Source organism: Ovis aries, chromosome 24 (genome assembly GCF_016772045.2).
Source record: "Ovis aries strain OAR_USU_Benz2616 breed Rambouillet chromosome 24, ARS-UI_Ramb_v3.0, whole genome shotgun sequence".
In the NCBI taxonomy this organism is placed as follows: domain Eukaryota; kingdom Metazoa; phylum Chordata; class Mammalia; order Artiodactyla; family Bovidae; genus Ovis; species Ovis aries.
The window spans coordinates 1,839,250-1,864,884 of NC_056077.1; the positions used below are offsets into that span (position 1 = coordinate 1,839,250).

Consider the following 25,635-nt stretch of genomic DNA (forward strand, 5'->3'; position numbering starts at 1 on the left):
TTTGTTACTAATATTTCCATTTCCCGTGCAGTACAATCGAGGTTTTAACAGCTCCCATGAGGGCTGTGGCCGGGCTGTGTGTCCTGGAGGCCTCCACCTGGTCCATCCCCTGGGGACCAGAGCCCAGCTTCACCCCAGGCTGTCAGAGTTAAGCTCAGTTTCCTCCTAAGAACGTGTAGGATTTTCTTTTCCTTTGTGAACTGCTTTCTTCTCACTTGATCTGGTAGTAATCTTGCTCAGAAAATTACCACATAAGGTGCAGATTCCAAATCCAGACCAACAGCCCCCCTCCCCGTTTTTAAAAGAATCAGAGCAGCACTGTGCGTTGCTAATTATTCCACGAATGACGGCATCCTGAGCTGAGCAGTGACCGAGATACACGTTAGGAGGGCAGGACGCCCGGCCTCTTTTAGATGCTCAGGGTTCAGTCTTTTCCACAGCTACGTCATTTGTGGGGCTCAGTGCCAAGGGGGCTCAAATGCAGGCCTCTTGCTTAAAAACTATTAAGAGGGACTTCCCTGATGGTCCAGGGGCTAAGGCTCCATGCTCCCAGTGCGGGGGCCCGTGTTTGATCCCTGGCCAGGGAACTAGATCTCACGTGCTGCAATTAAAGACCTTGCATGCCACAAATACGACTCAGTGCAGCCGAATAAATAAATTGTTTTTAAAACATCAAAAATGAATAAACGCTATTAAGAATTTCGAGATTAAAGTGAGCGAGTGGGCCCTTCCAGCTTCAGGGCCCCGAATGACTTCCCAGGCAGCTGGTCGGAAGGCCGTGGTGTCCACTCTTGGGGAGCTGTCTGGCCCTCCTCTTCCCCAGGGAAGGGAAGGGGCTCTGGGGTGGGGGGGCCCACATTCTGAGTCCAAGCCCTTGCCCTTCTGAGGGGCCGATGTCATCTGGCCCGCCCACGTTTACAACACCTGCTGTTTCTCTTCCTTGCACGTATAGAAATTTATTGAGTTTGAAGATGCCTTGGAACAAGAGAAGAAAGAGCTGCAAATCCAGGTGGAACACTACGAGTTCCAGACCCGCCAGCTGGAACTGAAGGCCAAAAACTATGCAGATCAGAGTAAGTGGGAGCCAGAGGGAGGAAACAGTTCCTGAACGCACTCATCCCCAGCCCTGCCCCAGCTGGGAGGGAGGCTGGGTGATGAGAGCCATGTTTCATCTTCATTGTGATTCCCCCAGTTATTTGTTTTCTCTCTTTACACGGCTCTGTGTGTCTGTCAATGGCCTTAACTCCTCTGTGGAAATAAATAAAGTACGTAAATAAGGCCCCTCTGATGACAGAGCATGTTTGCTTAATGCTGCAGTTTGGCCCTAAATGCACAATCTCTGTGTGGCCTTTCAGGACAGGCTCCCCAGTGGTGGTTTGAGGCCCCTGTGAGTGCTCCTGGGGAGCGGGTGTTCCTCCGTGACCCCAAAAGGGATGCCCTTGTAGGGACAGTTCCTGGAGAAGGTTTGGCCCAGGAGGCTGCTTATGGGAACACCCTCTCCCTTGCAAGGAGAGGCGAGGAAAGCATTTTGTTTTTAATAAAAAAAAATATTATTTTAGCTCTAGAAGTCATTGTCTAAACTATACTGTCAGGGACTTCCCTGCTGGTCCAGTGGCTAAGACTCTGAGTCCCCAGTGCAGGGGGCCTGGCTTTGATCCCTGACCAGGGAATTAGATCCCACATGCCACACCTAACACCCAGCACAGCCAAATAAGCAATTATTAAGGGAAAAAATAAAAATAAAACTCTACTGTTAAAGTTATAAGGACCCCTGTAACTTCAGGTTTCTGAGATAGAGGTTTGGATGGCTAAGGCCTAGTTTGCTGCCTTATCTCACTACCTAGATAACAGGTGCCTTCATTCCTCTGAAAAGTTCAGTTCAGCTCAGTTCAGTCACTCAGTCATGTCCGACTCTTTGCGAGCCCATGAATCGCAGCATGCCAGGCCTCCCTGTCCATCACCAACTCCCAGAGTTCACCCAAACGCGTGTCCATCGAGTCAGCGATGCCATCCAGCCATCTCATCCTCTGTCGTCCCCTTCTTCTCCTGCCCCCAATCCCTCCCAGCATCAAGGTCTTTTCCAACGAGTCAACTCTTCACATGAGATGGCCAAAGTATTGGAGTTTCAGCTTCAGCATCAGTCCTTCCAATGAACACCCAGGACTGATCTCCTTTAGGATGGACTGGTTGGATCTCCTTGCAGTCCAAGGGACTCTCAAGAGTCTTCTCCAACACCATAGTTCAAAAGTATCAATTATTTGGCACTCAGCTTTCTTCACAGTCCAACTCTCACATCCATACATGACCACTGGAAAAACCATAGCCTTGACTAGACAGACCTTTGTTGGCAAAGTAATGTCTCTGCTTTTTAGTATGCTACCTAGGTTGGTCATAACTTTCCTTCCAAGGAGTGTCTTTTAATTTCATGGCTGCAATCAACATCTGCAGTGAAGCCCCAAAAAATAAAGTCTGACCCTGTTTCCACTGTTTCCCCATCTATTTCCCATGAAGTGATGGGACCAGATGCCATGATCTTAGTTTTCTAAACGTTGAGCTTTAAGCCAACTTTTTCACTCTCCTCTTTCACTTGCATCAAGAGGCTTTTTAGTTCCTCTTCACTTTCTGCCATAAGGGTGGTATCATCTGCATATCTGAGGTTATTGATATTTCTCCCGGCAATCTTGATTCCAGCTTGTTCTTCTTCCAGCCCAGCGTTTCTCATGATATACTCTGCATGTAAGTTAAATAAGCAGGGTGACAATATACAGCCTTGATGTACTCCTTTTCCTATTTGACACCAGTGTGTTGTTCCATGTCTGGTTCTAACTGTTGCTTCCTGACCTGCATATAGGTTTCTCAAGAGGCAGGTCAGGTGGTCTGTATTCCCATCTCTTTCAGAATTTTCCACAGTTTATCGTGATCCACACAGTCAAAGGCTTTGGCATAGTCAATAAAGCAGAAATAGATGCTTTTCTGGAACTCTCTTGCTTTTCCATGATCCAGCGGATGTTGGCAATTTGATCTGTGGTTCCTCTGCCTTTTCTAAAACCAGCTTGAACATCTGGAAGTTCACGGTTCACGTATTGCTAAAGCCTGGCTTGGAGAATTTTGAGCATTACTTTACTAACATGTGAGATGAGTGCAATGGTGTGGCAGTTTGAGCATTCTTTGGCATTGCCTTTCTTTGGGATTGGGATGAAAATGGACCTTTTCCAGTCCTGTGGCCACTGCTGAGTTTTCCAAATTTGCTGGCATATTGAGTGCAGCACTTTCACAGCATCATCTTTCAGGATTTGAAACAGCTCAAGGGGAATTCCATCACCTCCACTAGCTTTGTTCGTAGTGATGCTTTCTAAGGCCCACTGACTTCACATTCCAGGATGTCTGGCTCTAGATTAGAGATCACACCATCATGATTATCTCGGTCGTGATCTTTTTTGTACAGTTCTTCCGTGTATTCTTGTCACCTCTTCTTAATATCTTCTGCTTCTGTTTGGTCCATACCATTTCTGTCCTTTATCGAGCCCATCTTTGCATGAAATGTTCCCTTGGTATCTCTAATTTTCTTGAAGAGATCTCTAGTCTTTTCCATTCTGTTCTTTTCCTCTATTTCTTTGCATTGATTGCTGAGGAAGGCTTTCTTATCTCTTCTTGCTATTCTTTGGAACTCTGCATTCAGATGCTTATATCTTTCCTTTTCTCCTTTCTTTTTGCTTCTCTTCTTTTCACATCTATTTGTAAGGCCTCCTCAGACAGATATTTTGCTTTTTTGCATTTCTTTTCCGTGGGGATGGTCTTGATCCCTGTCTCCTGTACAGTGTCACGAACCTCATTCCATAGTTCATCAGGCACTCTATCTATCAGATCTAGTCCCTTAAATCTATTTCTCACTTCCACTGTATAATCATAAGGGATTTGATTTAGGTCATACCTGAATGGTCTAATGGTTTTTCCCTACTTTCTTCAATTTAAGTCTGAATTTGGCAATAAGGAGTTCATGATCTGAGCCACAGTCAGCTCCCGGTCTTGTTTTTGCTGACTGTATAGAGCTTCTCTATCTTTGGCTGCAAAGAATATAATCAATCTGATTTCGGTGTTGACCATCTGGTGATGTCCATATGTAGAGTTTTCTCTTGTGTTGTTGGAAGAGGGTGTTTTCTATGACCAGTGCTTTCTTTTGGCAAAATTCTATTAGCCTTTCCCCTGCTTCATTCCTTACTCCAAGGCCAAATTTGCCTGTTACTCCAGGTGTTTCTAGACTTTCTACTTTTGCATTCCAGTCCCCTATAATGAAAAGGACATCTTTTTGGGTGTTAATTCTAAAAGGTCTTAGGTCTTCATAGAGCCATTCAACTTCAGCTTCTTCAGCGTTACTGGTTGGGGCATATGCTTGGATTACTGTGATATTGAATGGTTTGCCTTGGAAACAAACAGAGATCATTCTGTCATTTTTGAGATTGCATCCAAGTACTGCATTTCGGACTCTTGTTGACCATGATGGCTACTCCATTTCTTTTAAGGGATTCCTGCCCACAGTAGTAGATATAATGGTCATCTGAGTTAAATTCACCCATTCTAGTCCATTTTAGTTCGCTGATTCCTAAAATGTCGATGTTCACTCTTTCCATCTCCTGTTTGACCACTTCCAATTTGCCTTGTTTCATGGACCTGACATTCCAGGTTCCTATGCAATATTGCTCTTTACAGCATTGGACCTTGCTTCTATCACCAGTCACATCCACAACTGGGTGTTGTTTTTGCTTTGGCTCCATCCCTTCATTCTTTCTGGAGTTATTTCTCTACTGATCTCCAGTAGCATATTGGGCACCTACCAACCTGGGGAGTTCCTCTTTCAGTATCCTATCATTTTGCCTTTTCAAACTGTTCATGGGGTTCTCAAGGCAAGAATACTGAAGTGGTTTGCCATTCCCTTCTCCAGTGGACCACATTCTGTCCACTGTCCACATTCTGAAAAGTTAAGATGAAATTAAATAGAAAAGTTTGGTGGTTGGGTCTATCATATCCCAAACCAAGACATGAAGGCCATTTGCTGAAGCCAATACCCCACAGGTGCTGTAGGTGAGCGTGTAGGTGACCGGTGGCCATGGCAGTGCACACACACACACACACAGACATATAGACACACACACAGACACACACACACAGACACACACACACAGACACACACACAGTGAAACACACAGACACACACAGATAGAGTCAAACACACACACAGATAGAGTCACACACACACAGACACACACAGATTCACATACACACACACACAGAGTCACACACACACACACAGATAGAGTCAAACACACAGACACACACACAGAGTCACACACACACACACAGTCACACACACACACAGATAGAGTCAAACACACACACACACACACAGAGTCACACACACACAGACACACACAGATTCACATACACACACACAGATAGAGTCACACACACACACACACAGATAGAGTCAAACACACAGACACACAGACACACACACAGATAGAGTCACACACACACACACACACACACACACACGCGCGCGCGCGCACACGCACGTCCTTGCTCGGTGAGAACAAGCAGGGGCCCGTTTCAGTTTGGCACAGATCCACCCTTTCTGTAACTCCGCAGAGTCCTTCACACTCCCTTCGCTTAGAATACTTTCACATATGACCCTTTTCATCTTTTCTCGGAGAAGGAAATGGCAACCCACTCCGCTGCTCTCGCCTGGAGAGTTCCATGGACAGAGGAGCCACCCAGGCTACAGCTTGTGGAGTTGCAAAGAGTCAGACACGACTGAGCACACAGGACACCTCTTCTTAGAAGGAAAACACATATAAGCTCCAAGACACACTCTGAATTTTCCACTTGGTCAGAGCCGGGGGTCAGGACCACGGAAAGGGGAGGGCGCGGCTGCCCCGGGCCCCATCCCATGCTCTGTGCCGAGTTCCGCTGGGCTGCGGCTGGAACCAAGGCCCAGGGGCGCAGGGTGTCTGAGGCCCGGTGGCCCTGGGGTGGCCCTCCAGGCGGTCCGGGCACTCACAGAGCATGCAGGGGGCCATCCCAGTGCCTCAGCCCAGAGATGGCATGGTCATGACCCCGCCTCTCAGCCCCGGGTCCAAGTGAGGGACACCCTGTGTTTTGGACTTTCTTCTCTTGAACGTGTGTCAGAGGCTGCTTACTTCCTAATTCAGCCTCTGTTCACAAACCATCCGCTTACTTCCTGTCCACACTCGCCACAACTCAACATGCCCGTGGGTTCCGCCCGCACCTGGGAGCTGCCCGCTGACTGAGGCCCGTGCGAGTCTCGCCCACTGGCCCTCTCGGAGCCCGCCTGCTCGTGTCCTCAGGGCAGTCGCCGCGGATGCAGCCGCCCCCGGGCTCAGGGCGCTGGGTGTGGGTTCTGCAGCCCTCTGCTCCCGGAGGCCAGCCCGGAGCAGGCGCAGGCTGTGACCTGGAGAGGCGGGTGGCTTGTGTCTTCCAGTTTCCCGGCTGGAGGAGCGGGAGTCGGAGATGAAGAAAGAGTACAACGCGCTGCACCAGCGGCACACGGAGGTGGGTGCTGCCGGCCCGGCCGCCTTCTGTCCTCCCGGGCGCCCCGCTGGACCGGCGGGCGTGGACCCCGCGCGGCCGGCGCCCGGCCCCCACGCCCTGCCTCCTCCTCTGTCGGAGCCCTGAGAGCAGCGGCCGGGGCGGGCCGGCAGCATCACACAGCCATGCCATCCCCACAGATGATCCAGACCTACGTGGAGCACATCGAGAGGTCCAAGATGCAGCAGGTCGGGGGAAACAGCCAGACGGAGGGCAGCCTGCCAGGGCGGAGGTAGGAGCCAGCTGCACCCCAGCGCCCCGACCCCAGGCTCAGGAAGGGCGTGACCCCAGGCTCAGGAAGGGCGTGTCCGGTCGGAGCACGTGGCGTGAGGGAGGCTGTGTGCTGAGGAGGCACCCAGCGGGTGCGGGGCTGTGGGCAGTCACGAGTTTCCTGGGGAACCGCGTGGTGGATCCTGATACTTGCCGATTCCGCGTTGGTGAATTCGCCTACTCTTGTAAATGTACTTGTAGCCTCAAAACCAGCACTCAGAGCACCTGGCAGTCACCTGCAGGTGTGTGCAGAGCGTGACAAGTGTGAGTCACAGGACGGCAGCTGGGGTGGCACCAGGTGCCGCTCCGTCCCCAGCAGACACGCCCAGGGATGGGGCGGGCGGGGTCCTGCAGGATGCCAGGGCCTGGGGCCGGTCAGCGGGAATGGGAGGCGCCCAGCCCTGGCCTCATCCTCTGCGACGTGTTACGGGTCACCACGTGCTTCTGCACCTCATCTTCTCTTTTGTGAAATAAAGGAAACAGGATCCACCAGGATGGGAGGGGGCTGAAGACTCCCTCTGAGATGCGTGCGTGCGTGTTTGTGCTGACTTTGTCGGCCATGACCAGCTCGAGTGGCGGGAACTGGCTGTAGGAGTGGGGGCGGCCCCTCCCCCTGGGGGCCCAGCAGACACAGCTGTGCACCCCGCGCCAATTTCATTCGGGGAGCAGAGACACCTGCAGAGGCCAGGCTGGTCCTGGTCCATCTTCAGTCAGGACAGAAGCACACTTCCGTCCCCGGAGAGCGCACAGTCGGAGGCCTTCTCCCAGGCTGGCGGAAGGAGGAGGGGCCTAGGCTGGACCCCAGCGCCCCTCGCCCCCCAGTGGAGTTGCCTCTGCAGCTGCGGCCCTTTGTTCCTCCCACGAGTGCCTGAAGCCCCTGGTCCGTCCCGTAAAGGCTCTGTTTTCTCAGCGCCTCCTCCTTGGTGGGTGATGTCTGCAATCAAGATACTTCAAGCTCGTCCAGGCCGGGCCCGCCAGCTCCTCGCCCGCTGTGGTGCGCACAGCTGTTGCGTCCTCGGATCCGAAACCGAAGTGCAGTGTGTCCGCAAGGCCTGGCAGAGCCTGGGAAGGATGGGCACCAGGCCCCCAGCCTGTTTTCAGATGGTCTCGCTGCTTCCGGTGGGGAGAGGGGCTCCAGCCGCTGTGGATGCTTCCTTTCTGGAAACACGAGTGCCCCAGGAGAGGGTGTCGGGTCATTATGTGACCCCGGCTCTGTGAGAGTTTAGTGAGGGAATATGTACCAGAGTTTGTTCAGACACACAGCCTCTGTAGACGTTGCTTCTGGATGAGGTTTGTCTGAAGGTGGGCAATGTCCATCTCCAGGCTGCCGCTGCCCGACACCACGGACGTCTCACGCCTGCCACGAGTCATGGAGGGACTTCCCAAGTGACCGCACCGAGCACCAGCCTCGAGTTGGGGGCTCCCTCTGTAGTTCTGGGGCCCGCCTCCCGTCCTCCTGGGTGTGGCTTCACCCTCGCCCTCTTCAGGCTCTCAGGCTCTGCTAAGACTCCTCCAGAGCAGAGCCCCAGGGAGGAGACCCCTGCCTGCAGAAAGCGGCGTGGGGGCTGCCGCCTGTGCCCCCTGCCCTGGAGGGGGAGAGGCGCCTTCCTGTGTGTGTCGAGGTGGTGGCCAGAGCAGTGCTTGTGTGGGAGGCTGAGGGCAGGGCCATGCCTGGGCCACGCCCGTCGCCCTGCCAGCTGGCTGGCCGCCTTTGGCTTCACCTTCCCCGCAGGGCACAGCATCGCTTGCTCGTGCCTGCGGCAGCATGTGGAACTGGGCTCTAATGCCCTGCAGCCCCGCCTGGACCTGGGTTGTGATCGAGAGGTTCCGGGGCCCCATGCGTGTCTGACGGCCTCGGGCAGACTCGAGGTGAACACATGTGGGTGGCAGCCTCACCCCTGCGTCCAGACAGCACCCTGATGGGAGGAGAGGGAGCACCGTCCCGCTGGGGCCCGTACGGCAGGTTGAGGGGAGGCCCGCTTTCCTCTGGGGTACATCCTGTCCTGCCGCGACTCTGGATCCTGTGAGGGCTCCCCCAGGAGGGCCTCTTCCTCAGCACTGGCCCCTGAGCCTCGGCCGGTTCCCTCCATCCCTGGCCGTGTCATGAACCTGTGTGTCTAGAATAAAACTGATGAGCATGTTTGTGCCGCGAACGTGGCGTGTGTGACCGTGTGCCCTGCCACTGCGCGGCTGTGCCCGCGTGTGCTAGGGCGTCTGGGGGAGGACGCTTACCCCCCACCCTGTCTGAGTGGGTGCCACCTGCCGTCCAAGCCAAGAAGGTGTGTGTCTCTGTGTCCTGTGTCCGTCTGGAGTAGGCGTCTGCGTGTCCCACGTCAGTCTGTTCCCGTGGGGCCCATTCCTCTCCGTGTGCCCACACATGCCCCCAGCCCCGACCATCGCCCTCTAATGTTGTCTTCTTGTCTCGCCCCCCGCCGCCCCGTGCCACCCCCACTGTGTGCTGCCCCCACTGTGTGCCGTCCCGCCGTGTGCCGCCCTGCCGTGTGCTGTCCCGCCCCGCAGCCCTCGCCAGTCTTGGAGGAGAAGGTAAAGCCCGCAGCCGTCCCCGGGCCTCGGGTTGGGGGAGCCCGGACGGCTGCCAGGGTCGTGCGTCGATCGCACGCTCCGGACGCACGTTTGCAGAGCCTGCGGCTGAGGAGGGCGGGTGGGTCTCAGAGACGGGAGCAATGCAGGCCCCACTGGCCAACACCTGCCGGCCACAGGCTGGACCTCATGTCCACACCCCAGGAGGTGGCAGGTGCCGGTGGAGACCCTGCGCCCGGCGTCAGGCAGCCCAGCTCGGTCGCTCAGCCCAGAGCCAGAGGCATGCCATCTGTGAGCCATGTGGCCCTCTCAGGCTGCAGCCTCGGGGGTGGACGGGCTGAAACAGGAGGATGTGCTGGCCAAGCGCCGGGCGGGCTCCGGATGGCCAGCCAACAGCAATCCCCAGCGAACACTCCTGAGGCTCAGAGAGGAGAGGACGTGGGACTCACCCCTCGTGAGGATTTCCATCGGGGGGCTGGGCCTGGCCATCTCCATGCGTGCACAGAGCCGTGGAGGCGGGCGGCGGAGAAGAGTGCCGTCCTGGGAGGCAGGCGGCCCCATGCTGCCCCTACCGTCACATTGCCCTGTGGCACCTGGCGACAGCCTGGCCCAGAGGACCCTGGTGTGCAGCCCCCCGTCAGAGTTGGGCCCGAGGAGAGGAGCCCCCCACACCGGAGCCCCGTGGAGGAGCAGCAGCGAGCAAAGGCTGGGAGCCCCAAGGAGGAGCCCACAGGCTGCGCTGCCTCCCTGGACGCCCGGGGCCAAGGCCTGCGGCCAGCAAACAGCCCTGGGGAGAACCATGGTGGATTTACGGACCCAGCCTGCCTAGCTTGCCATCCAGGCTCCTTCTAAGTAATGGCTGAGCCTTGTAGAAAGCACCGTCTGTCTTGGGGGACAAGGGGTGACGGAGGAGGCGCACCTCCTCTGGCTTTGTCCCCACAGAAGAGCCCCGGAGGGCACAGCCAGGCCCCAAGGATCCAGGACGCTGCTCTGCAGGGGCAGCATCCTCCTGAGCAGGACAGACAGGCAGGAAACGGGGGGCCCAGCCGCACCAGCCCCGGAGCTGTGGGGGATCCCCAGCAGAGAGCTCCTTCCTGGAGTTGTGCCCCTGGCCGTTCCACCTGCCTGTCCACCGCTTGCACCGCCAGGCGCCGTGAAGAAGGCTCCCCCCTCCAGACAGCCCAGCCTCTGAACCAGCCCCTGGGGACCCCTGAAGCGGCCTCGCCACCCCCGTCTCAGCGCCTGTGTGAGGGGTCCAGACGCCTGGCCTGACCAGGCTCTGAGCAGCATGGACTCTGCGCCGCCCCGGGCCTGGCTCTGTGCCCTCACCACTAACAGCCCAGAGCGTCTTCCAGGGACTGACCGGCCACGGCAGGTGGCTCTGAGCTTCCATCCAGCCTACTGGACGTTCCCAGTTTGCTTGCGGAGCTTTAAAAGGAGGAACCGCTGGGAGCGAGGAAAAAACTCGTGTGGCTGCAGACAGCATGAGCTCTCTACTCCAGACCCAGGGCTCCTGATAGCAGTGACGGGACAAGCAGCAGGGGAGAAAGGTTGACCCCTCCTGACCCTTGGAGGCAGAAGCTTGGCCAAGGAGAAGACAGTCGTGCCGCCGGCGGAGCCACAGGGCCGCCGCAGGCCCTGCCGTGCAGGCCTCTGTCTACAGTGGACGCAAATGAAGGGGTGGTGACGCTGCAACAGGGGGATGGAACGAAGGACCACCGCGGAGCGGAGGTGCCCCGGGCGAGTGAGCAGGCTAGTCAGCCCGGCTGCAGTCAGTGGGGGTCTCAGGCGCCGGGCCCAGACCGTCACGGCCTACTCAGCCCTGGACAGGGGCATCCGGGGGAGCAACCCTAGCTGCACCGTGGGTGCCCGTGCGTCCAGGAATGGTTTGCAGCCCTGCCTCGGGAGCCCCTCCTCTAAACCCTCCCTGTCCTCTCTCTGCCTTTCAGCAGGAAGGAGCGCCCCACGTCCCTGAGCGTCTTCCCCCTGGCCGATGGCTCGGTACGTGCACAGATGGGGGGCAAGCCCGCGCCTGCGGGGGACCACTGGCACCTGAGTGACCTCGGCCAGCTGCAGCTCAGCTCCAGCTACCAGGTTTTGTAGCCGTGCCGCGGAGTGGGGGCCCCGCCTTGCCCCACTGTGTCCAGGAGGGTGTTGTCCGCACAGGGTCCCGGCCGCTCTGGGAGTCTGCCTGTGCTAGGGCGAGCCCAGGGCAGGGCTGAGCACAGCGACCATCCCTCACCACACCCCAGACCAGGCTTCTCCCCGCGCGTGGTCCTGGTGTCCCAGGTTTGCGCTCCAACTAGGAGAAGGCCGGAGGCCGGGGGTAGCTTCTCTTCTCTGGGCTGTTCTCCCTGGCCCGCCTGTGCTGATGACCTCCAGGCCCAAGCTTGAGAAGGTGGACATCCGGGCTGCCCAGCTTAGTGAGCAGCGCCCTGCCCCCCAGCACTGGGGTCCCACAAGGCCAAGGGCAGGCACTCATGCAGGGCTCCCCGGCACTGTCCGCGTGTCTTGGTCTGTGGGCTGCATCAGCCTGGAGAAGGCAGGCCACGGACCTCCTGACCGTGAAGAGGCCACCTTGTGGGAGATGAGGCCGCCCTGGGTCTGGTGATGCCCCTCCGAGGCCGTCAGAGGGTGCCTGTGGGCGGCAGAGCCTTTGGCCTCCAGGTCAGGGGTGGACCCGGGCCCAGGCCTCCCTGTAGCTTCCCCCCGGCCTTGCAGCACCCGGCCAGGCCTCAGGAGGCTGCCAGCTACCAGCTGTGTTGGAAAGTGAGCCCACTCGCTCTGCGTTCATTCTGTGGAGTGAGCCTCGTGCCCACCAGTTACTGAGGGTCCCGCCGGCAAGTGGGGTCTGGGCAGAAGGCTCCCCAGGGCTCCTGCCGAGCGCGTGGGCCTCAGAGCTGCAGGTGGGGCGGCCACCTGGACCGCCCCTCACGTCCTCACCACGTCTCTCCTCCTCCTGCGTTGTCTGAAATCGTCCTCTTTTAATAAACCATAGTCTTTTATGTTTTAGTTCATAGGTGTGTTTTGTTTGATTTCTTTTAACAATTACTTTTAAGTTCTTTTTATTTTATGCTGTAGGTTTTCAGGTTTTCCTAATTTTTAAATTTGTTTTGTTGTTTTTGTTTTGTTTTTTGTTTTTATGTACTGTACTTTCAGTGTTTTAACCAAACAGTTGTGGCTCCTCATGGGAGGCACGGCCGCTGGGATGTGGGATTTGGAGTGGCATTTGGAGGCCACTGCTGCACGTTGGTGTTAGAGGTTGGCAGGTTTCTTTAGGTAAGTAGTGGCCAGGGAGTGTCCTGTGGGTAAGTGGTGGCCTCTTGTAGGGCAACGGACAGCTCGGGGAGCCAGGGAGGCCTGGTGATGCCGCCTCACCCCCGCAGTGATCACCAGGGTCAGGAGGCCCAGGGAGCAAAAGCGTTCAAGTCACAGACAGGCAGGGAGCATGGCCGTTGAGTCAGGTGGTCTGGAAATGTGTGCTTCCGTGTGGCGTGGGCTCACGTGGCGCCCCGTCCTTGTGAAATCCCGGGACAGCAGCCTCACGTACTGGCCTCCTCGGGCACCAGCAGGAGCCCCCCTCCTCACCATGGATTACCCACACGCCTCTGTCGCGTGGGTGGACAGAGCACAGGGGGCCGTCACAGGGGCCCACAACATGCACAGCGCTGTGGGCAGGAGAGGGTTTGTCCTTTACAAATGGGCCCTAGCCTGCAGAGCCCAAAGCCAAATCAAAAGTGTTTGCAGGCGACCTCTCACCGCGGCCCATTGGCAACGCGGCCAAGTGTGTGTGGCTGGGGGGCTGTCCTGTGCCCTGTGGGGTGTTGTGGGCACCCCACCTCCACCCACCCCCAGCTCTGGCTCTGACCACCACAAATGTCTCCAGACACCACCAAGTGTCCCCTAGGGACACAGCACCGGGACGAAAGCCCCTCCTAGCGGTGACGCAAATGGTGGAGGAGTCTCAGCCCAGGAGGGGTGGCACCCGGGGTGACCAGGCGGGGCAAGGCAGATCTCAGAAGTTCCCAACCAGCTCTGACCCCCGCTCACCTGGAGGCAGCCCCAGGAGCCCAGTCGGCCTTGTTTAGTTACAGGCAGGAGTCCCAGCTTTGCTCCAGCTTCACGGAGAAGGCTGTAGCCCACCATCAGGTCCTCTGGAAGCACCAAGGAGAATGTGTGCCCGGAGGGGACACAGGGCTGTCCACCCCCAGAGACTGTGCCCCTTCTCTGCACAGGCTAGAAGCTGCGGGCCCCGGGCTCAGTTCACAGAAGATCAGGGGCTGCTGCTACTGAGGTTCCCCAGGAAAGATGGATGGAGGGGAGCACAGTATTCAGTGTGTTCTGTCTCCAGGGAGATCCTTAAGGTCGGCAGTCGACAGCAGTTTTTACTAATGTGGTCTTTTTGCACTCCTGAAATATTTGGGGGGCATCCCATTCTGCGGAAGTCGGGCTTCAACTTGTTTGCACTTGCGTGGGTGTCGAAGGCAAACTTCAGTTCAGCTGGGCCGTGGAGGTTAAGTGAAGCCCGTCCCCTGGTGTCTCTTTGTTGGGGAGGGGCCACCGCTGGCAGAATTGGGGTGTCACAGCCCCTGACTGTGGCCGGGGCAGGAGGGGTCCGCCCTCTAGGGCCTCGCAGAGGAGCGGTAACTTGGTCAGAAGGCACCCCGGCCTCCCCAGCCCCCTCCCCCGCTGGGGGCCCTCTGCCCTGCCCTGGGCTGGGGCTTAGCTCCGTCCACCCTCCAGCTGCAAGGGGCTACCTGCCCCATCCACATAACTTCGTGTCTGTCCTGGGGAAGCCTTTTAAATAAGCTGTACCTGCCCCTGGAGAGCCAGAGGCTTCAGCCAGATGAGCCGAGTGACAAGAGGAATCAGCCCGGTGGGAGAGAAGTGCCCCCCGTCCCGTTCACTCTGGCCCCAAGTGCTGTGTTACTGCAGGGTGACAAAGACCCCAAGTGAGGGGGCCTCGAGGCAGTGGACGTCACCTGCCCACCCACCCTGAGCGGTCCAGCCGGCCTCCCGGGGGCGAGACCCGCGCCTCGAGCCTCCCTCTATCTGTGTTTGGCCCCAGTGTCCACAGGACGAGATGTCCGAGTCGGGCCAGTCCTCAGCAGCGGCCACGCCCAGCACTACGGGCACCAAGTCCAACACGCCCACATCCTCCGTGCCCTCGGCCGCAGTCACGCCCCTCAGCGAGGGCCTGCAGCCACTGGGCGACTACGGCGGCTCCAAGAACAGCAAGCGGGCACGGGAGAAGCGCAACAGCCGCAACATGGAGGTGCAGGTCACGCAGGAGATGCGCAATGTCAGCATAGGTACTGCGCCCGGCCCCCAGGCCCCCAGAAGAACCCCCCCGACCCTCCCGCCCACGCTGGCCTGGCCTGGGGTCTCTGGACAAGGGGGCCCCAGGGCAGCCACAGGGAGTGCCAGGAGCCGCTGGCCACCCCCAACCCAGGCTCCACTGTGTCCCCCAGGCATGGGCAGCAGTGACGAGTGGTCTGACGTCCAGGACATCATCGACTCCACCCCAGAGCTGGACATGGGCCGGGAGCCTCGCCTGGACCGCACGGGCAGCAGGTGCTTGCTGGGCCCAGAGCCCGTGCCGGGGTCGGTGCCCCCAAGGGAGGTGCCTGTAGCTCCTAGGGCGGGAAACACCTGGGGTGCTGACCCAGCACCTGCCACTCCTGCCCCTGTGCCCCCACAGGGTGCCCCATGCCCGGTCTGGCGGCACTGCCCACTCACTGGCCTCCCTCACCGTGTGTCTTCGCAGCCCGACCCAGGGAATCGTGAACAAGGCTTTCGGCATCAACACCGACTCCCTGTACCACGAGCTGTCGACGGCGGGCTCCGAGGTCATCGGAGATGTGGACGAAGGGGCCGACCTGCTAGGTAACACCGCCATCCCCGGGCCTGCTGTGGGTGCTCGTTTGTGATGAGGGCGGAGTCTCTGTGAGAAGTTCTTTTACCAGCTGTAAATGTGGAGGGTGCCGCCCTGCGGGGTTTGCGGTGCTCACAGAGTTGAGCCACTAATTGCAGACGACACCGTCACCCCAAGAACAGTCCTGTCCCCGGTAGTCCTCAGCGGCCCCTGCGCCGAACCCCTCCCACCTTCAGGAGATGTTCTGGGAGGGTGGTGGTTGTTAGCTCTTCCAGTTCTCGAGGAATGTGCCCAGACAGTCAGCGCCCTCCATGAGTCTGAGATGGTGCAGGGAGAGCCCATGTAGCCCCGAGGCCGGGCTGGGGCCCTCTGGGCAGTGGTGGCGAGTCCTGCAGTCTCCCAGGTTCCGCCCCACCTCTGGAACCGGCACGTGTCCAGAGCAGAGCCTGGAGAGGCAGCCTTGTTCCTAAAGCGTCCATCCCGCTCCAAGCCAGCGAGGCGGGGGCCGGGCCGTGGTTCCGGTGCGTCCCCTCCCAACCCCCGGGGGGCGGGTCCTCTCGTTTCTCCTTGGGCTGGGGCAGCAGCTGCAGCCTGCACCGCTGCTCCATCTGGACGTGTGTCCAGCGGGCTGGTAGCGATCCTCCAGCGGCATCTGGGAGCCCTGCCTTCTGACGTGTGATGGTGTTTGACCAGCTGCTGCTCGAGGAGGCAGGGCTGTCCAGCATCCCGGAGTTTTTTTTGTCAGTCCTGCTGCTGCTGTCTCTCCCCTGACAGACACGCCTGCGGGCGCTCGGGGCATCTCCACAGCGGGTTCCCGTGTGGACAGTGCCGCCCAGCTGGCCTGCCAGTTGCCCACACCGCCGGGCCTGACCCACAGATGAAGGAGGCCCAGCTGGCATTTTCAGCCAGCACAGCCCCGCCTCCTGTGTCTAGTGGTTCCCAGGAGCCGCCTCTTACTCAGGGTCGGGGCTGCGGGCTGCCGCAGCACCGGGGCTCGGCACCAGCACAGCTGTGCCCAGCTGTGGGTGAACAGTCATGTGCATTGGGGCGCGATGAAACACACACATGAAACTCACCACCGTCTCGGCTGTCAGACACACATTTCAGGACTGGGAAGTACGTTCACACTCCGTGCAGGAAGACTGAAAGCGTCCCCTCTAAGATTAGGGACAAGACAAGGATGCCCACTCTGGGCAGTAAATATTTTAAATGGAATCTTTTTCCTAAGCATTATATAAAAATACATATTTTTAAATATAAAAAACTATTAGTATTCAAAAAAATCTACTAATTAGGAATAATCACCTTTAATATTTTGACATCTTTCTGCTTTTTTAACATATTTCAGCTAATATCATATAAATTTAATTTTTAGGCATTTTTCTCAATTTTTGAAAAAGGGTACATGCTGGTAATAACGTTAAATAATTATCACACCCTGCGGACAAGAGAATAAACACCAAAGCAGCTCCCCCGCCCTCGCCGTGTCATGATGAGAGATCCCCTCACCAGCACGTGTGCCCAGAGTGTGGGGCGGCCACGTACGTCCAGCCTGTTCTCTGTGCTGATGCTAATATTCCCCCGAATGACTAAGATTCCGTGGCGCATTTTACCTTCCTTATCTTCACGTCACTGCAAGTGGCCTGATGGGTTCCATCTTGGTTCTAAATTTTACAGTTTGACTTCCACTCTCATAGCCACTAGCGGGCTTAGGTCTTTGCCAGAGTGTCCGGCGATGTCTTCAGGAGAGGTTTCTAGACATGGGTCCCCCCAGGACAGGTGTGGACTCGGGGACGGGGGGCAGGCCGGCAGGGACGGGCGCGGCTGGGAGGAGGCACCTGGGTCCAGGCTGTGGTCCCTGGAACGAGCACCCTCCTGCCGGGGAGGCTGCGAGGGGCTGCGGGCAGCCTCGTGCGCGGCAGAGCTTTCGCACCAGGGCCCTGCCCGCTTGGAAACCGTGCAGGCACAGGACACTGTGCGCTTCCCTGTCGGGGGTGGAGGCCCGCTCCTGGCCACACTGATGGCGGGGTGTCTCAGGGACGACGCTGGGCCCCGGGCCTCGTGCCTTTCCCCGTTCGTGTCATGTGACAGGATCCCTGCATTCATCACGGTCCTTACGAGAAGAGGGACGCCAGCTCGCTCCATGAACGGCCACCATTGACCCCTCGCACTGCTGGTGGCCCACGTCCCAGATGAGGAAAGCAGGGTCACAGGGTGAGGTGCGTAGGCAGAGCCAGGACTTGACCTCACACCCAGCCCGGGCAGCGGCCCTGCCCCGACCAGCAGCTTTACAGAGGTGGGATGTCCACGCCACGCAATCTGTGCGCTCCTCACTGTGTGACTTCTGAACACTTCACCCGCCACCCCGAACAAGCAGCGGTCCCCGCCACCTCCCCCGACCCCGTGCCGCTGTCCTACCCCCTGTCTGCAGACATGCCTCCCTGGGCACTTTATGTCAGTGCGTTTTGCATCTGCCTGCCTTCACTTAGCAGAGTGCCTTTGAGCCTCATCCGCGTAGGAGCGTGTCAGGATCGCCTTCCTGTTTTGCGGCTCAGTAGCGTTCCAGTGTGTGGACAGACCACACTTCGTGCTCCGTTCAGCCACCGAGGAGCATTTGGGTCGTCTCCCTTTTGGCTGTCGGGACTGAGGTTTCTGCCTCGCTTGTGGCACCTCACCTGGTTCTTAGAGATCGGTGGAGCTCACAGGCCTCCCCGCTCCCTGGCGGCTCTGGGTGGCCTGCCCGTGTCGATCCCTCCCGCTGGCCAAATCTCCTGCCCCACGGCCCCAGGCTGCAGGGCTGGCCCCTCCCTGCCATGCCCACGGCTGCAGTGCTGATGGTGGGTCCACTCTCGCCGTGTGGCCGTCCCTGCCCTCCCACCTCGGCGCCTCCCGGGCTGGCAGATGCTGTGGCGCTTGGCCACCTCCTGTGGTTCAGGTGGCACCACCCTGGATGTCAGTCCCTGTAAACCGCACACCAGTGAGTGTTACCTGGAACCGCAGGACTGAAGCCGTAGGTGAAGGTGGGTCGCCAGCCCCCAGTGTGATGCGCACAGGGTTCCTGGGGCTGGCTCCCTGGAGCGGGGGTGCCTGACCTGATCTTCCCACGGGAAGCCCTAACTAGCACCCCAGATGAGTCTGCTCCGAGGGGCTGCAGGGAGAGCTGTCTTCTCAGCTAGAGGGTGCGACCCCGAGTCCCGGCACTTTGTCGGGTGGAAGGCCTCTTGGGCACCACTCAGCTCTGCTGGAACAAGACCCTGCTCCTGGGGGTGATGGGCCTTTGGGGGCCTTTCTGGAGGCTTCAGTGTGAGGGGCACAGGCAGGGCAGGCAGCCCTGAGGAGCTGAGGAGGGTGGAGAACTCTCGGGACGTGTGGACGGAGCCCTGGAGCGTGGGGCCAGCCCTGTGTCCAGGGATGAGCTGGACGGTTGAGCTGGGGCTCTGCTCTTGTGCCCAGAGTCCGGCTCAGCTGGGGGACGCGTCAGCGACGGGAAGCCCGGTCCCCTGTCACTGACGCCAGAAGGTGCCTGATTGTGGCTGACTCAGCATATGTACTAGAGTCGTTGAATAGCCACTTGGAAAAAATGAAGTCTAATCTAACCTCACACTGTGCACATAAGTAATTTCTAGGTGGATAAAGATCGAAACTTAAAAATACAAGGATAACAGAACTGGAAGAGGATATCGGAGAGTATTTTCATAATCTGCGCCTCTCTTCATGGCCAAAGCCTATATATATACGGTCTCTATCATTAACATTAAAAGAAGTAACATACAACAGGAAATGAGTAGAGAAAAAAGTAGGACATTCACAGGACCCACAAACCTGAAAAGCTGCTCAACTTCAGGAATAACACAGAAATGAACCGTGAGAGTATAGAGATAACTCTCTTTCCTCAAACGATTGATGAAAATGAAGCGGGTGCTGTCTGTGCTGCGGTGGGAGCTGATGGGTGACGTGGAGGCCATCTGGGCCTGCAGGAGCTAGGCCACTGTTCCTCCGATAGGGCCAAGCATGCCCACAGGAGCCCGTGCACGTGCTGTGGTGCCTGCACAGCCCTGGGTCGAAACGCCTATCAGAGGAGCTGCGGCAAACAGTGGGGCGTCTCCACGTGGATGCTTTCAAGGTGATGGTTGGAGCGTTGCCCAAGACGATGGAGAGTGTGGTCGAGATTTTGTTTTTTTAAACAGTGATGTCTGTGTAGAAAGAGGTCTGAGAAGAACACCAGGTTCTGGAGGCAGCGACTGTGGCGCCTCCAGCAGAGTCCGTCGCTTGTCACTTCCGTCGGGTGACTACACCATTTCTCTCTGCGTGAAGTGAACCATATGGAAGCGCACCATTCCATCAAGTCTTCAGCTGGGTAGCGGGGAGCAGTGTGGCACAAAGAAGGGCCACCCCACCCCATCCTGACTCAGTGATTTCCTCCTGGCAAAGGAGAGGGCCCTGGTCGTCTGGCCGTCCTTGACCTGAGGTCTTGCCCTTCACCTAGACCTGGGCTGGCCCAGGCCCCCCGCCCCCGAGCCCAGGTCCGTGTCGGCAGCTCACCCACTCTGGGGGTGCTTATGAGGCTGGACGCCCAGCACCCACCAAAGCCCCCAACACGGGCTGGCCTCAGGGGCGGGTGGCCCTCCTGATGGGTGGGGGGAGCAGAGAGGGCCACGCCCACCCCAGGCCCGGGTACTGAGGGCCGTGCTGTCCCAGCCTCCCCTTTCCCGCGGGGGCCCTGCCTTGAGTGGCAGTTGGCACCCACGGGCCTGGGGATGTCCCCTCATACTCTTTCGGGCTCTTCAACCCGAAATGGCCGGTCACTGCTGCTTTTTCTTTAACAAGAGTCTCTTGATTCTGCTGGTTTCAGTCACCAATTGACCTTTGTCGCTTCCTCCCCACCCCACCCCCCGGTCTCTCCGTGCCTCGCTGGACGTGGCTGCAGGGGAGTTCTCAGGTGTGTATCTCTGCTGTCACCCTCTTCCCCGCGGTGGCATCCCGATGGAGGGGTGGCACCCTGGGACACCCCAGCTGCAGCCCGTCCCCACCCGACCCCGGCCCCAGCCACCAAGGCACGCATGCCTCTGCTGCCAGCCCACTGCTGCTCCGAAGCTTGTTTTGGTTTGCTCCACTGGCCTGCGGACAGGGACCTCGACAAGTGAGGGGGAGCTGCTGCGCGCTGGACCCGGCCTCTCCTCCGAGGCTGTCTCTTCAGCTTCCACAGGGCCAAGAATTAACGATACCGCGTGCGGGCCCCATTCTGTGGTGTCTCCCCTCTGTCGGGTGCAGCCTGGAAGTCAGGGGTCCTCTGCATGGGGCGCGTGGGCCACAGCCTGCCCGCCTGCTCTCAGTAGAGGCTCTGGGGCCCTGACCACCCTCAGGTGGTCATCTCCCACACACCCACTCGAAGGCACCGGGCCTGGCACAGCTCCCCCTCGTTTGCAGAGACCCCACCCTTAACCCCCACCTCTCCCAGGAGGTCACTGTCAGAGGTCCACTGGGCTGCCCTGAGGGCCCCTCACCGCTCGGCGCTCCTGGCCTGGCAGGCCTCTGCGTCGCCCAAGGGTGACCTTTCTGCCCCGCCATCCCGCTCCCGCAAGCACCCCTAGCCTGACGAGCAGCAGCCCTGACGTCCCCCGCCCGCTCGTCACGCGGGCTTAACGCGCTTCTCTTCTCTCCCTCTCCTCCTCCCGCCCTGCCGCCTGTCTCCCGTGGGACTGGGATGGCGCCCATAGTGCGTGATGATTTTTTTGGTAAGGCCGAGGCCCCGGTTCAGTATGCATTTCCCTACTTCTGGCTTCCTCTGCCTCCCCAACACCCCCTCACGCTTCCTGAGCCATTTGCTTTGTTGAGCCTGATGGGGGGCGTGTGGGGGCAGCAGGGCCGTGGCTTCTGGGCGGGGGTATGGGGCCCCCAGCAGGCGTGGCGAGTGGATACCTGACCCCTTCAGAGCAGGCCCTCGATGGATTGAGGGGGGCCTCAGTGTCTCTGAGCCTCGTTAGTTCAGAAGGCCTGCGCCCAGGGCCAGCTGCGTCCCACCTGAAGGGCAGGCAGGCCCCGCTGGGGACGGGGAGTTGGGAACGGAAACAGCAAGGGATCCAGGCTGGGCACACTGCGGGGTCACCTCACGCTGCGGCCGCGTTAGGCTGTGGGGCGAACTGCGCAGGAGGCTGTCCTAAAGGATCAGCTGTGCTCTGGGGCTTTGTGGCCTCCTGGGTCCCCACAGGCACCACCCCGAGAGCGCTGCCCTCCTCACTCCCACCTCTGCCCCCTGCCGGCCCTGCCCTCGGGCCAGGTCCCAGGTCTGCTCCCAGCCCGCTGAGGGCCGTACCTGCCATGGGCCATCCCTCCCCCTGGGCCCGGGGCCCTGTCCCATCACCACAACTGCAGCCTCTGTGCTCCTGAGGGAGGGTGGTGACGCTGGGCGGGGCGGGCAGAGATGGAGGAGGTTGTGCAGAGTCCTCTCGAGGTGCCGTCCAGGCCCTGCTGGTGCGCAGACTTCATGTCAATAGACAGCCGCAATCCCCATCGCTGAGCGCTAGAATTCAGCCCAGGGCTGCGGTGTCCACCAGGACCCGGGGACCTGCCCAGTGCCCTGCAGAGGTCAGGCCAAGACCCCACGAGCTCACATGCAGCAGGTCCCTCCCCGACTGCATTGCTTGGTGGAGAGCCTGCGCCGTGACCAGCAGAGGCCTCTCCCGGGATGGCCCAGCCTGGTGTCTTCCTGCAATTCGGGCCTCTGGTCCTTGGCCCCTCGCATCGGCCCCCGGGGTGGGGTCCTTCCAGCGTGGGCTGCACCCCCTCCCCCAGGGGGACGTTTGTTACTCTGAGACAGGGATGGGCATCAGGGTCTGGCTTCACCAGGCACATGTGACAACTCCGTGCCCTCTGTTTCAGGAATGGGCAAGGAAGTGGGGAATCTGCTGCTGGAGAACTCACAGCTTCTAGAAACCAAGTAAGAATGCCCTCCCTCCACTGGCCAGGGGCTCCTGTAACAGCTACAGCCACCCAGCCTGCAGGGTGGCCTGCAGGGAGAACCTGGACCCATTAGACTGAGCCCACCCTCCTGGAGGGTGGCAGGGGTCACAGCCTCTCACCACCACCTGTCACCGCTCATTCACTTTTGGGACCAGGGTGTATGTGCTCAGATCACCAGGGTGGGCAGCCACCTCTGAGAGCCCATCCCTTAATGCACACAGCAGCTCGTCTTTCTCTGCCTTTTCAAAGAAACGCTCTGAACGTGGTGAAAAACGACCTCATCGCCAAGGTGGACCAGCTGTCGGGGGAGCAGGAGGCGCTGAAGGGGGACTTGGAGGCCGCCAGGCAGGCCAAGCTCAGACTGGAGAACCGCATCAAAGACCTGGAGGAGGAGCTGAGGAGGTGGGCGTGACCCGTGGGGGCGGGGCTCCCGTGGGGCGGGGCCGGCCCCGCCCTGGGCGCGCTTTCCTGTCGCCTTCGGGAGTCCTGCACGAGGGACAGCGCTCCCTCCTGGGTGTCCCTCATCCAGCGGCTGAGCCGGCCCTTCCCGCCGCGCTCACACGCGGCCTTTCGCTTAGGAGGAGGGGAGAGGGGAAAGGGCCTCTAGCCGTTGTGGGTCCCGGCGATCCCCCCTGCCCTCGCCCTCAGTCAGCCCAGGAAGGGCTGGGGTACCCCCTCAGTGCTCTGCACCTCCTTGTGGCCTTTTCCTCCATCGTCACCCCGCTCTCCCGACCGGGTGCCTCTGGCTGCAGACAGGAAAGGGAGGTGTGAGGGCGCCTGTGCGGGGTCTGTGGGGCTCAGGGCCAGGTCTCCCCTGGCCAGCACTGCCTTCCCACCAGCGCTTGGCCGGCTGACTGGAGGTCCTGTTCCTTGGCCGGGCTTCGGGGAGCACATGGGCAGGGGTGTGGGGGGCCCCAGGGCTCCAGCAGGAATGCTCAGGGCCTATAGCTTGAGGGGAGAGCCCTGCGAGCAGCTGAGAGGTGGGATACAGCCCCGTCGGTGCCCTGGGGGGCCTCACTGCCGCCCCACTCCCGTCCTCATCCCACAGAGTGAAGTCGGAGGCCATCACTGCCCACCGTGAACCCAAAGAAGAGGTGGAGGATGTAAGCAGCTGTCTCTGTACAGAATTGGTATATTCCACTATTAACGTGCAGGGCGTGGTGGGGCGCGGGGGCGGGGCGGGGCGCGATGGGGCAGTCAGCGGGATGCCCTAGTTCCAGTCTCTGGGCCCTCTTCACATCTCCTGTGTGAAGCCTGCACCCAGCAGCAGCACCCCCACCCTGGACTCTATGAGGTCAGAACCAGCCCCCCTTCCTGTGGGATGCCACCTCTCCCAGGTCCTAGCAGCTGTGGATTGCCCGCAGTCACGGGCAGGCTCCCCCCGCTCACCTGGCCCAGCGACCTGGCTGCCCTCCTTACACAGAGGGCGGTCCTGGGCCTCTAACCTGAGGTGACGTTTGGATGCTAACCTCACACTCATCAGCTGTTACTGTGGGGTCGTGTGACACACCTATCGGGAGGCCGATCCCACAGCCGGCACCTGGGAAACTAGCTCTCACCTGGCCCACCCTATGCGGCCCCCACCTCCAGATACTCTAGGAGGGGACAGAGCCACAGGTGTCCTGGGCAGCTGCCGCTCCCCAAGGCCCACCCACCTGGGGCCTGGTGGGGGAGGCACCCGACCGGTGCCTTGCGCCTGAGGCTCCAAGCACAGCTGTGAACTCTGAGTACCACGGTGGGGGCACTCAGGGAGGGCGGCCCCAAGTAGGGCTGCATGAGGACACGGTTCTGAAAGGGACAGCAGCTTCACCGGTACCTCAAGCAATGAGTTCTGACGTAGTGACCCAGGTCCTGCTCACCAGACCCCCCCAGATCCTCCTTACTGCTGTGCCCATGGGCCAGTCCCACCTGTTAGCCTTGATGGAGGCGTTTGGGATTGCCAGGAGCTTCTAGGAAAACACATCGCGTAGTGGCCCTGGAGTGTGCCATGTGGCCTTCTAGGAAGAAGGGGACCCATTCTGGGTGGGTGGTGCTGTCCCGAGCCCAGCCCTCCCCACCGTGTTGCCTGAGCCGATGGGGAAGCCACCCTGGGGTGCGCCCACTCCCGGAGGCGGCCCCTCACCGCTGAGCAGAGGCACTCTCCCCGCAGGACAAAATCCCCATGGCGCAGCGCCGCCGCTTCACGCGAGTGGAGATGGCCCGCGTGCTCATGGAGCGCAACCAGTACAAAGAGCGGCTGATGGAGCTACAGGAGGCCGTGCGGTGGACTGAGATGATCAGGTGGGCCTCCAGGCTCCTGTGATCGGGGGCGAGGATTGCTCTCAGAGGTCCTGGGGAGGGAACTGCGGCTGACCTCCCCCTCCCCCTCTCTTCCCGAAGGACTGAGGGTGCCAGGGCCTCCCTGGTGGGTCTGCAGGGGCCAGCAGAGCCAGGCCTCCGGTGCAGCCCTGGTCTGGCCAGTGGATGTACCCTCTGGGCTAGAGAGAGGCTGGGGCTAGAGAGGGGCCAGCGTGGCAGGGTCCCTCTAGGAAGTGATGGGTAACACCCAGGAGCCACTCTCGTCTGATGCTCCCGTGTTTGTGTCCAGGGGGAGGGTCTGAGGCAAGGGAGGCAGGAGGGCCCAGTGATGGCACGGGGGCTGGCTGGACTGGGCAGGGTAGAGTCAGGCTGGGCTGGGCTGAGCAGGGCCTCTCCCCGTCCCCTTCCCTGCAGAGCATCCCGCGAGCACCCGTCTGTCCAGGAGAAGAAGAAGTCCACCATCTGGCAGTTGTGAGCTGGGGGCTGTGGGCGGGTGTGGGCAGTGGCCACTGGGGAGGCTGCCCCTAGGGCCTGCCCTCACTCCTTGTGCCTCGCCGGCAGCTTCAGCCGCCTCTTCAGCTCCTCGTCCAGCCCGCCTCCGGCCAAGCGGTCTTACCCCTCTGTGAACATCCATTACAAGTCACCCACCACAGCCGGCTTCAGCCAGCGCCGCAACCATGGCATGTGCCAGAGTGCAGTGGGCAGCCGGCCCCTGGAGTTCTTCCCAGATGAGTGAGTCTCCCCAGCCCTCCCCTCCGGCCCCCACCGTGCTGCTCTGGGGTCCCACTGAGGCGTGCACACCCATGGGAGCACTGGGCATCCCTGGCCGAGGCCATGCTCCCCCCACTCCCTCCGCATGGTCCCAGGGGCTGGGCCTTGCTCCTCTAGTGACCCCCACCAGGCAGCCAGAAGCGACCCTAGCCCCATCGGGCGGCTCCTGCACCCTCTGCTCCACAGAGGTTCTCGGAGTTGACAGGAACTTTTCTTGCAGCGTTGAGCTCCTTCCTGGGGAATGAGTTTGTGTCTGGATTTTTGTGCTGTCCTTAGTTTTGAAGCTAAGAATCTGGGTCCAGGGCCGAATGGGGAAT

The 25,635-nt window shown here is 59.6% G+C and overlaps 1 protein-coding gene across 13 annotated transcripts in view; it reads left to right on the forward strand.

The window, feature by feature from the left end:
• Positions 1 to 25,635, forward strand: part of MAPK8IP3 (mitogen-activated protein kinase 8 interacting protein 3) — a 44,015-nt gene that overhangs the window by 12,087 nt on the left and 6,293 nt on the right. The window contains exons 2-17 of one of the 13 annotated variants that reach the window (XM_027961817.3): positions 953 to 1,073; positions 6,497 to 6,567; positions 6,744 to 6,835; positions 9,394 to 9,417; positions 11,364 to 11,508; positions 14,483 to 14,726; positions 14,886 to 14,988; positions 15,182 to 15,300; positions 20,217 to 20,228; positions 21,007 to 21,024; positions 22,169 to 22,226; positions 22,499 to 22,651; positions 23,298 to 23,379; positions 24,399 to 24,529; positions 24,962 to 25,018; positions 25,109 to 25,279. In XM_027961817.3, the coding sequence (XP_027817618.1) occupies positions 953 to 1,073; positions 6,497 to 6,567; positions 6,744 to 6,835; positions 9,394 to 9,417; positions 11,364 to 11,508; positions 14,483 to 14,726; positions 14,886 to 14,988; positions 15,182 to 15,300; positions 20,217 to 20,228; positions 21,007 to 21,024; positions 22,169 to 22,226; positions 22,499 to 22,651; positions 23,298 to 23,379; positions 24,399 to 24,529; positions 24,962 to 25,018; positions 25,109 to 25,279 (1,601 nt within the window). Of the gene's footprint in view, positions 1 to 952; positions 1,074 to 6,496; positions 6,568 to 6,743; positions 6,836 to 9,393; positions 9,418 to 11,363; positions 11,509 to 12,582; positions 12,694 to 14,482; positions 14,727 to 14,885; positions 14,989 to 15,181; positions 15,301 to 20,216; positions 20,229 to 21,006; positions 21,025 to 22,168; positions 22,227 to 22,498; positions 22,652 to 23,297; positions 23,380 to 24,398; positions 24,530 to 24,961; positions 25,019 to 25,108; positions 25,280 to 25,635 lie in introns of those variants that run through there. The other 12 variants (XM_027961822.3, XM_027961825.3, XM_027961818.3 and 9 more) reach the window with 12 other exon arrangements.